General features: G+C 42.7%; 1 protein-coding gene across 1 annotated transcript in view; it reads right to left on the bottom strand.

Moving 5' to 3' along the window:
• PRKCH (protein kinase C eta) overlaps nucleotides 1-12,319 on the bottom strand; it is a 236,760-nt gene that overhangs the window by 16,492 nt on the left and 207,949 nt on the right. Inside the window, exons 11-12 of the mRNA XM_008070387.2 lie at nucleotides 10,925-11,063; nucleotides 9,516-9,704 (exon numbers count right to left, since the gene is read on the bottom strand). Of these exons, the coding sequence (XP_008068578.1) occupies nucleotides 9,516-9,704; nucleotides 10,925-11,063 (328 nt within the window). The remainder of the gene's footprint in view (nucleotides 1-9,515; nucleotides 9,705-10,924; nucleotides 11,064-12,319) is intronic.

Here is a 12,319-nt window from a genome sequence, read left to right on the forward strand (position 1 = left end):
AGGGGAGGGAGGGGCACACCTCATCAACAAGGGTACCTGCATAATCAATGTTTGTATACCCAACCCTGAATTGTACCCCACATCTTTATAATAAAAATAAATAAATTAAAAAACAAAAAAACAAAAAAACTGGCTCTCATGACCTGGAGTTGGAGCCTCTGCAATACTCCTGTCCCATTTTTCCTCTTCCTCCTCAGCCTTCTCTTGGCTGGCCCCCTTTGGGTCACTTTGGTGAGCATCCCCACCTGTCTCAAGAGGGGAGCAGGGACATGGAGAGGGTGACAGTCAATGCTCCTGGAATGAACTGCCTGGCGATAGATGTAGGCACACTCAGGCCTGACAGAGGATCCCAGAATCGCCTGTGGCTCCCCTGCCTTTGTGCACACAGGCAAGCAGGACTCCTGTAGACAATGCAGGATGATGAAATCAGACGGGTCAGATGGCAGATAACCCACAGGCGTGCACACTTCAATTTCTATAAAGCTTAGGAACAAAAGAACTTCATAATCTCCTTCTGATGCCAAGCTTACAACACCTCCAGAGCCGACAAAGGTGACTCAGGAGAAGCACTTACCTCCCTTCAGCACTTGTTTCACCTAGTCACCTGTGTGAGCTCAGAGACAAGCATGCTGACTTCACCTGAGTCAGTACTGAGCCACGTGATCTCTCTGGGGATGACCCGGCAAAGGAGCACTAACCTCAGAGACTAGAGGGGACATTAGCTTCCCAGGCTCTGTGAACTCACTTATGACCTGCCCAAGCCTTTTTGGACCTAGACAAGGGCAAAACCCAGTGGAACTTCAGAAGCTCGAAGCAAACTACATATTTTCTTTTGTCTCGTGATTATCAGCATTTTGTGATAATTTCGTTCCAGCCTAAGAAACCTGATAACATGGTTACAGATAACATGTAGTATTTAATTCACAAACCAAGTTAAAAACAACAACAACAACAACACAACATAAAAATTAGCCATCTTTAAGGTCAGCAATCTGGAAAGTCTATAATGTACACTTTACACAAATGTGTGTAGCTTCATTTTTTTGGTCTTACTTCTGAGGACATTGCCAGTTTTAATAATCTATTCTCTGTGAGCTGGGGGTGTGGCTGCTTCTGGAGCATGCTTATGTGAGTATTTAACAAATTCATTTGAAGTGAAGATGAGAAAGATAAAGGGGAAGCTTAGTAATCTGGGAACTTGGGCAAGCATGGTGGTTCACACTTATGATCCTGGCACTTTAGGAGGCTGAGGTAGGAGGATTGCTTGGGCAATCCTTATCAAATTGTAAGTTTGAGACTAGTCTGGGCAACATAGCAAGACTTTGTCTCTACAAAAATAAAAGAAATTAGTTGGGCATGGTGGCACATATCTATAGTCCCAGCTAGCTACTCAGAAGGCTGAAGCGGGAGGATTGACTGAGCCCTGGAAGTCGAGGCTGTGGTGAGCCATGATTATGCCATGGCACTCCACCCTGGGCAACAGAGTGAGACTCTGATTCAAAAAAGATAATGATGACGATGATGATGATGAAGGAACTTTTTTCAAGTAGAAGCCCTGGGCTAGAACCCTCCTGTGTGCTGTAACTACCCCTCCATCCACTGATCCTGTCCTCCACAGGAAGTGTGCTCACTAGCAAGTCCTTTATTCTCTACCCATGTCTATATGAAATTTTTAGACAGCCATACACAAAGAATGCAAGAGTCCACAATCCTGGGGGTGGCTGGGGTGGAGAGGGAAGTGGCAAAGGGGATGATGGGACAGGCTCATGGAGGACAGTAACATTAGATTAGGAGTCAGAAGAGGTTGGAGCCTGGCCTGTCAACCACTCACTTTCAGAGGAATATTAAACAAGACACACCCTCTCCCACCCTGAAACCAGGGTTCAATCACACCACTGACAGAAGAAGCCCTGAGGTCTCTGACATCTACACTCTATGGTATATTATATAAACAGTGTATGGACAGTTTACACAGATACAGAATAATAACAATACTTGCCGCTTACAAAGAGGAAATTCAAAAGCTTTTCCTTCTGAGAGAAAATAAAAAGGCTAGCAAAATATCCAGTAGATAGCAATTCCAGGAATAGTTCCATCCACATATTCCCAAATGGATGCTCCTTTCTCAAGACCTGTGTGTTCTTTTAAGTCTAATTTATTTTCAGTCTTTATTCTCACCTTAAATGTCATCTCCTCTGTATGGCTTCCTCTGACAGCCCAGGCCAGGTTAGATGTGCCTGTTATATGCTTTCAAAGCACCTTGGACTTACTTGATTTTATTTTATTTTTTAGAGTTGTGGGGTACATTTGAGGATTTGCTAGATAAGTAAATTGCATGACTTTTTTTCTTATCAAATTGTAAGTATATAGTTATTGTATAATTTCTCTTAAAAAAAAAACCTTTCTTCCTCCATATCCCAACTATACCGTAAGCCCCACCGGGACAGGACCACATCTGCCTTCCTCATCGCTAGGTCCCTAGTACCCTGCACGGAACCAGAGCACAGCAGAACCTATGCCTCCTATGCATATATGCATTGATATACACCCATGACATGACTCAGCAGATCAATATCTACTTGGCTATTTACACCCCACCTATGTGTTTCTGGTTAAGACGAAAAGCTCCTGGAAAAACAGCATCACAACTTTCTCAGGAATAAAAATCCACCACAGCCTTATGTGCAATTAAGCACTTAATAATTCTGATGAGGTTGCCGAACTGTTCAAGGAGAGGATGAGGATAATGACACCTTTAATCATGCTGTGAAATTACTACTCATAAGTTAGTAATATTAATAACTTGTTTTTATTTTTTTTGAGTTGGAGTCTCACTCTGTCACCCAGGCTGGAGGGCAGTGGCATGCTCCCAGCCACCTCAGCCTCGACCTGCTAGGCTCAGGTGACCCTTCCATCTCAGCCTTCCAATAGCTGGAACTATAGGCATGTGCCACCATGTCTGGCTGATTTTTTTTGATTTATTGTAGAGATGATGTATCGCCAAGTTGCACAGGTGGGTTCAGGCAATCCTTTCACCTCAGGCTCCCAAAGTGCTGGGATTATAGGCGTGAACCACCACACCCGGCCTATACTTTACTCTTGTATTGTACATTCTACTTTGAAAATGCTTTCATGTACATTGTCTCACTGGAAGTGGATACTGTGGGTGTTATTATCACACCTTTGCCAAGGTAAAGATGGAAAACCATTGGCAGAAATAGAACTAGGGCTAGTGTGTGCTCTTTCCATTCTAATATGTGAGTGTCTTCACCTTCCTGGACCTCAGTTTCCTCATGTGTAAACCAGGGAGTTGGACAAAATGTTTTTTGTTTTTTTTTTGAGTCGGAGTCTCACTCTGTCACCCAGACTGGAGTGCAATGGCCGCTCCTGGCCACCGCAGCTTCAACCTGCTGGGCTCCGGCGATCCTTCCACCTCAGCCTTCCAAGTAGCTGGAACTACAGGCGTGCACTACCACACCCAGCTAATTTTTGATTTATTGTAGAGATGAGGGCTCACCAAGTTGCCCAGGCGGGCTCAGGCAATTCACTCACCTTGGCCTCCCAAAAGTGCTGCGATTACAGGCTGAGCCACCGAGCCCGGCCTGACGAAATGTTTTTAAGGATGTCCAGCTCTGCAATTCTGTGCTTATGCATCTAATAATCACAACGTTCTAGAAATTAAGGGCAAAGATAAGCAATTATAGCTCCAAACTTTGCTCTCATAACTCCTCTGCTGTTTCCAGAACTATGCAAGTTCACTGGATTCAACCACTGGACTCAACCATTCAACATTAGGAACTCTTGAAGTCACCATGCTCCCAAAATGCCTGATCACAGGTGGTCACAAAATTCTTGGAAAAAACACCTCAGGTCTATATTGGGAGAGAAAACTAACACCTTGACCCAGCACTGTATGACAAAAACGAAAGCTTGCTCAGAGTCCTTAGAAATGTCACATCTTGTCTCCCCCCTAAGACGGTTCATTTCCCAAATCTCAGGTTATCTGACCTAGGACCATTCAATCCCACCTAGCCAGCACCATTCCAAAGTTACTGCAGGCTTCAGTTTCTGAGTAAACCACATTGTGTGATCACTGGCCTGTTTCACTGGAAGTCAAACTAGTAGACATGTTGCGGATTTAGATGTTTCCACAACTGGAAGCCATTTCTTTCTGGCTTCCTCACTGAATCTTCCTCCACCACCTCAGGTCCCATCTCATACTCCCTCCTCTCCTTACCCTTCACTCTCCCCTAGTCCACATCTCCTCCCATGGTTCACAGTGATATCTTTAGACCTCCAGCCTGAGTTCCAGACCCAAGTGGTCAACTAGAGTAGACACCACTTTCTGACCATCTCCCTAATCCATCAAAGTCCACATGCCCTAAACTCCTCTTTCACCGCTCCCTATCCCACCACTAACATTCCAAATACATAGAACTAGGAACTGCAGTTCCTGGATCATATGTGCTACTTCCTGCCTTAGAGGCTCTGCACAGGATATTGCCTCTGCCTAGAATACTCTTCTCGCCTGATCTACCCTACTTAACCCCATTTGTCCCTTAGTACCTTTATCCTTTTTGGGATGCTTTATCCTTATGTCATCTTCCCTGTCCCTGGCCCCAGAGAAAAAAGCTCTCAAAAGATCATTCCTTCATGGCAGTGTGCTATGTATTCATTTACATTTCTCACTCCTGCTAGTCTATGAGCAACAGAAGGCAGCCTAGTCTCTTCATCTTTGCATTCCTAGTCCCTAGCACAGGTCAAGCAAAGGAAAGCAGCTGACAAATATTTTCTGAATTGGCTTGTACATGGATTCTGATTTTTTAATATATTGGCTTCTTTTCCAGGGTCACAGATACTCTTCTCAGGGCAATAGAAGAATAGTTATTTCTGATATCATGGCATTATTCAAATGCACACTCTTTAACAACACAATAACTGATTATTACCATAAGCATCATATCTTACTTTATTGCAAGTTAAATAGGCAAGTGATTCATGCTATGTGGGTAGTCAATACACAGCACCCCTGTAGCTTCCTTCTGTGGCTAATACCTGGAACAGCAGGAAAGAATCATATCTTCTGGGTATTATAAATGTGGGACCCCAAGGGTATAAGATACTTATTAATGAAAAGTACGAGCAAAAATGTGGAATAGTGAGATGTAATCTAGCTTAGAACCCTGGACTAGAGATCAGGAAAATTCAGATTCTTATCCCAAGGGTGTTTTATTCCTCCCTTTTTTTATTGTGGCAAGATATAGATAATATAAAATAAAACTTACCATTTTAGCCTCTTTTCAGTGTATAGTTTAGTAGTATTAAGTACACTTGCATTACTGTGCAACCATCATCACCATCTGTCTCTAGACCTTTTTCTATATTGTAAAACTAAGGTTCCATACCCATTAAACACTAACTCCCTCTCCCCACCTTCCCCAGCCTCCAGCAACTACCATTCTACTTTCCGTCTCTATGAATTTGACTACTTTAGGTGCCACATATAAGTGAAATCATATCATATTTTTCCTTTTGTGTCTGGTATATTTCACTCAGCATTATGTCTTCAAGGTTTATCCATGTTATAGTATGTATTAGAACTCTCTTTCTTTTAAAGGCTGAACAATATTCCATCATGTACATATACCACATTTTACTCATCCATTTATCTGTTGGTGGATGCTTGGGTTACTTCTATTTGTTGAGTATTGTGAATAATGCTGCAGTTATTAAACGTAGGAATATAAAAATCTGTTTGAGCTCCTGCTTTCCATTCTCTTGGGCATATGTGAAGTGTTAGATCATATGGTAATTCTAAGTTTAATTTTTTGAAGAACTGCCCACCACACCATTTTCCACAGTGGCTGCTGCATTTTACATCCTCATCAGCCATGCACAAAGGTTCCAATTTACTTGTCTAATTGCTGAATGGCCTTTGATGAGTCACAATTTCTCTAAGCCCCTAGTTTTATTATGTATAAAATGAGGGAGTTGGAATGATCATCTCTAAGGTTTCTTCTGGCAGTAAAAGAACTATATTGGCCTAATTAAATCAATTTGCAATTAGAGCTAGAAAGCAGTCTCAATGGTTTGCATAGCATGACTTGATCTCTTGACCCCTCCCCTCCTAATACAACAAAGTAATAATTTTTTTCAGAGCTAAGGACAAAGAGTCTAAAAATTCATTTCATGAGTGCAGCTCTTACCAGGAGCAGTGGTGGAGAACACTTCCTGGGCGCATCCCCTGACTCTAAGCATCCCACATACTCTGTCCCATGCCATTCACACAGTACCCTGGGGGTTAGATACTCCACCTGCACAAGAGAAGAAACTGAGGTGTGGAAGAAGTATGCCATTTGCCCACAACTGAAAGAGCAAGATATGCCCCTGGCAGCTCTGCCCTGAAGGCAGGTTTTAACCAACCCAGATTGATGCCTTTTGCTCCTCAGTGTTTCTCTCAAGTCTTATGTGCGTTGACTATTTTCTTTCTCTTCCTTGATTATACTTCCATTTAAATGTTTCAGTCTTCTGCAAAGACCAGCTGAATGTCCTCTTCTATAGTATTTAAGCTTCTTGTTTTGAAGGCATGAAAGCTGAATGTACAAAAAAATTTCCAGAAACGCTCTTAGTGAATTTTTTTTAGCTTTCAAATGTTTTTCAGAAAATTACTTTGAAGGCACATTCTTTGAAGGAGGAAGAAACAGAATGTTTATTGTGTGCCAGGAAGTTTACCTGTATTTGTTCATTTAATCCTAACCATAACCCTATACCATGGATTTTATTTCCTCTATCTATTTTATAAGCAAGAACACTGAGATTCAGAGAGACACAGGATCTTCCCAAGGTCAGAGCTAGAAGGTAACAGGGCTGGAAGGTAGGCCTGGCTCTGTGAGCCTGGAGCCCTATTCCTTCCTATGGGGAAAACACTCCAGGGAAAACATCGAGTGCTATTTAGGAAAATGAGTGTTAAATAAATGACGTGTACATGTAATCATCTCAGCTGCTGCCTCCACCAGTGGAGCAGCTGCCTTGGAAAGGAGCTGAAATAAAAGGAGCCGAAATAAAAGGAAGTGCAGAGATTCGTAGCTTCCCAGAAGCGAACCTATGAGGAGAGGAAACTACTCAGTAGTTTCTTTCAATGAAGATGTGATTTTCTTTAGGTATCAGAGGCTGTTTTCTCTCAGAGCAAAGATCATGAAAGATATTACTGGATAACATATATGCTCATGCTCATTATAAAAAATATATATATTTACACAAAAGACTCAGCTTATATAATTGAGTTTACCTGGTTAGGAAGAAATAGTCTTGATAATTCCATATGAATCTTTACCTTGCTTAGTACCTGTCCTAGGTTCTATGAAGACTGGCCAAGGGGGTGATACCTAGTTTCGGATTTAGTTGCAAAGAACTCTCTCAAAGAGGACTGCAATGAGATTGAGGACTTCTTCTAAAAATGTGAAGGAAAAAATTAAGAGAAGCAGATGCAAGTGATTTCCAACCCAATTGGTGGTGACATGGCCTCTTAAGATTTCTACTAGATCTAGAATCAAAAGGTATGGGGCATTTATCAAAGAAACACTGATCTGGATTGTTCATCCCCAAATAGAGGACATTAACTCTGGGGTCCTTCTTTTAAATATTAAAAATGCAAAATCAGCTACAGTAATTGGACTAAACTTGTGTATTAAGGAAAACCATTAGTAGGATGAAGGTGATTGTTGCTGGTCACAGGGGGCTGGCTCGCCTTGGGAATTCCAGGAGCTAGATTTCAAGTCACAGAAGTGGACAAGTCACCCTGCAAAGTCAGCCAGTTTCTGATGACGTTATTGAAGCTTACCTTAGCTGAGGCCCATCTAAGTCAGTGCATTTCCCTTCAGGGCGTTAAGAAACTTCATGGCACAAATTCACAAAGACAAGCCCTTCTCCATGATTTTTGTTTCACAAAGTTATAAAAGCCACATTCTTGGTTTTCTCAGTCTAAATTGTACTAAATATACAAGTGAATTGTTCTTATGAAAACATACTAGATAGGCGACATTTGGTAGAATCCCAAAGTACTTTGCTTTTATCTCTGTGTCAGAGTAGTGTTCTCTCAGCTTCAGGGGAGTACCGGCACCTGAGTTTGAGAATCAAGTTACGAATTATGATTCACTTTGGCAATATTTGCCTGAGAAGGATTCCTATAATTACTTCTCTTTTAGAGATATGGAGAATCTCCGGGGACAATCACTCCTTTAGCCCTAGTACACATGACCTGCACACAAAATGTCCTTGAAATGGCACTGGTTATAAGGCTGGAGATTTCTAAAAAGAGACAGGTCTTTCAACAAGATAGCTAAAATTTCCCAAGTTTATCTTTTGTCTCAAACTACTGAAAAGAGATAACTTGAAGAAAGTAATTCTTATCCCACAGATACTACCAAACAGAAAATGAATTGTTCTGACTTTTTCCTGTTTGAAGAATGCATCTTTTACTCCTCTTTATAGCCTCTCTGAATATAGTAGGTGAAAATACATGATTTTTGAACTCTACTAATGTGGCTACACAACTGACCCAAATTACATATATTTTATTTTTAACATAAACATACAGGTGCCCAATTCATGTTTCTATTCTACTTTAAAATAAAACACTCAGCTTAGTGCCCTTAAATGCATACAAAAAAAAAAAAAGACTTTCTCAGTGTGATACTAAATTACCACATTGCACCTGAAGCCTGGGCTTGCCACCTGGCTTGCATAAAAAGAACATGGAGGCAAAAGAGATCTGCAGAAGTTTGGGAAAACCTCCATTTTCTCTCCCAGCACTAAGGAAAAAGGCACCTTTGTCTTGCTCCTTGGACATTGTAGACAGAAACACAATTGATATCATAACAGACTGGAAATAGCGTCCACTTGGCCCCCGGTGTGACCTGACTGTAAGGAGGGGGAGCATCACTTCACCTCAATAAAGTCATGAATGCCTTCATTACTTCAAGTAAATAAATGCAGAAACAGAAAACTAAAGGCTGCAAGTTCTCACTTATAAGCAGGAGCAAAACTCGTACACAGAAATAAAGATGAGAACAAGAGACACTGGGAACTTCTAAAGTGGGGAGGGAAGAAGGCAGGAGGGAGGCAAGGGTAGAAAAATTGTCTGTTGGGTACCATGTTCCCTATTTGGGTGACGGGTTCAACAGAAGCCCAAACCTCCCCATCACACAATATACCCATGTAACAAACCTGCTCATATACCCCTTGAATTTAAAAGAGAAAAAAAATAAACTCATGAATGCTAGAAATACTTGATGTTTGGCAAACAAAGCTATTAAGGGCTACTGCAATTGCCCAGAAATAACTATTGCCTAAGTGAGGCAAAGGGCCTGAGAGAATGCTGGGTCTTTCATTCTTTAGATAATAACACAGATTGTAGTTAGAGCTGGTGGTTCACTGGGGACAGGGGTCAGAAAAAGAAGCACACAGAGCAAGTTGGTTTGCAGTAAGTCAAAGCTGACTGGAGAAGCCAAACTTACAGATTTTAGGATCCCTGTGGCATCTTGGTGCAGCCAGGTAGGGTAGACCACCTCATCATTCAGTATGGCCTCGAAGAGGTCATCTTCGTTTTCTGCTTCAAAGGGCGCATGACCACAGAGCATCTCGTAGAGCAGTACGCCCATTGCCCACCAATCTACTGCGGGTCCATACAGCATCTCCTGGAGAATCTGGGCAGAGGGGGGCAGCATGAGAAGTGCCTCGTGTATTTGACTAACAAATGCATTCTTCATGACTTGAGAAAGGGATGGATTCGAAATATTTTTTTTAAAAATAGGCTTCTGTGCTGGCATGCTTGTTTCATTCCATCTCTACATAGTGGTCAACTCTAAGGTACCTTCTCATCTAGGTAAGTAAATATTTATGGTCTGCTCAGGCCAAGGTGATGGCATGTGCAGATCTAAAACAGAAAGGATCTGGAAATATGTGGGATGACCCAAAAACCCTGGAATTATCTTTTGGAGGGCGGGCCCCTTGTACCCTCAGAACTTGTTTCTCCAGATCAGACAGTCAACCAAAGTTGTTATCTGGAAGTTTTGAGAAGGCTGCGTCACGATTTACTGTAGAAACATCCTGAGTGTGGCAAACAGGTGATTGGTTATTCTACCATGAAAACATACCTGTCCACACTGCACTGATTGTTCAGCAGTTTTTGACCAAGAATGGCATGAACCCCATGCCCCACTCTCTTTATTCACCCAATCTTGCCCTGAGAGACTTCTTTTTGTTTCTTTGATGAAAAATGTTCTCAAAGGGAAATGTTTTGCTGATGTGGAAGAGATGAAACAAAAAAACAGCAGAAGCACTAAAAGGCATCAAAATTGACGAGTTCAAAAACTGTTTTGAGCAGTAGAAAAAGCATTTTGATAGTTATATTGCATCAAACGGAGAACACTTTGAGGTAACTGAATTTGAAACATTTAAGAATACATGCATAATTTTTTACAAGTGAATTCTGGCTTTTTGGGGGGTCCTCTCTCATATATCAGCAGGGAAGGAAGAGGACACTGGGCTCACACATTCATAAAGATGTAAGAGCTTTTCTTTCATTCTGCTAAATGAGGCTGGGATTACATCACTTGAGAGACAAAGAGGGAAATAAATTAAATAACCATGAGTGACGCATCTTTTGTCTTCATTGAGGGTTAAAATCCTAACACAACTGCAAAGTTTACTCCCCACTCCCCCCGAATTAACTCAGTTTCTCATTTAGAGGGACCTAGGACATTTCAGTCATCATTCAGCCAGGGAGCCATACATGTGAGTTTGGCGGTGTTGGCTTTCAGCACTGCCCGCAAAGCCACAGCACACAAACGCAGCTGGTGACATTTCTGGTCAGGGCTACTGTAGAGCTCAGATTGCAGAAGCTGCACCAGGCAGCTGCACTCACCTCTGGAGCAATATAGTCGGGCGTGCCACAGAATGTGGCTGTGGTGACTCCGTTACAAATCCCCTCTTTACACATTCCAAAGTCTGCCAGTTTACAGTGACCCTCGTGATCCAACAGCACATTGTCCAGTTTCAGATCTCTGAAAGAAACAAAGCGCAGCATGGGACAGGGCAGCCAGGTCCCAAACCACCCACCTTGAAGAATTAGCTTGCAGGACGGGCATTCAGACCACAGCATGGTCGTGTGTGGCCCCAGGAGCTTCCTGCACACACTTCAAAAGTAACAAATTTCCCCGGGTTATCTGGATTAAAAAAAAATCCAGATCAAGTCTCAGAACTTGGGCTTACAGTCCCTACATGACAGGTCCATAAACAGGTTAACCACGTATAAAAACTTAGGCTGCCCTTTACAAACTGTGGGCAGAAGGTGACATTTTTGGACTTCCCACTTGCCTTGCACTCATAAGAAATCCACCCAGCCAAGCCCCTGTCCTCCACTCCTGCATCCATCTCTGCTCACGACAGTCACTGAGTAAACATCCTTGAGGTGGCCTCTGCATAGCAGGAGTGGTGACAGGCACCAGAGCACAGATGATCTTTATCTGCCAGAAACTCACAGTGTAATGGAAGACAAGTATTTGCTAGACTTAAGCTCCATGAAGGCAGGAAACAGGCTGATTTTGCTCACCATCATGCTTGGCATGGTACTTAAGAAACACTTGTTTTACATGTGTATGTATCTATGCATACTTAGGGAAGGGGAGCCAGGAGAGGACGCACCAACCAACTGCTCTATGTATGAACCAAGCACTGTGAGAGAAACATAAGAGGGAGCAATTAATTCCTTCCAGTGACTGGAGAGTGGGACAGCCTCACAGTAGAAGCAGAAATTGAGCCGAGTCTGAAAACATGAACCAGAGTCTCCTGGGCAGAGCAGGGGGCTATGAGATGGTCGCTGTGGGCAGGCACATGGAGCATGTGCACCACTGCGGGCACAGCGGCGTGGTGAGCAGGTGGCTCTGAGGCCCCAGTCTCAGAGGACTCCCAGGACTCTGAGGCTGGGGGCTGGGCAGCACGAGAACACTGGGGCCATGAAAAACCTTAGGACTAGAGAGGAAAAAGTTAGGTTCTTCAAACCGCGAGGGTTCTGAATGCCACACTAGGGAATTCTGGTATTTGGATATTAGGCAAAAGGAATCCATCAAAGCCTCCTAATGAAGGGAAGAACAGGTTCCTGACTGAAGAAGAAAAGCTCAGCGAGGGAAGGCTGATGCTGTCCAGGGCAGGGATATTAAGGGCCGAACTAGAACAGTGGTGAATGGAATGGAAAACAAAGGGTCAGTCCTCTAACAGTAAGAAATAAACAGCGTTTCTTCTGCGAAAGCAAAATCAGTTA

Source organism: Carlito syrichta, unplaced genomic scaffold (genome assembly GCF_000164805.1).
Source record: "Carlito syrichta isolate Samal-C Ts95f unplaced genomic scaffold, Tarsius_syrichta-2.0.1 Scaffold313381, whole genome shotgun sequence".
In the NCBI taxonomy this organism is placed as follows: domain Eukaryota; kingdom Metazoa; phylum Chordata; class Mammalia; order Primates; family Tarsiidae; genus Carlito; species Carlito syrichta.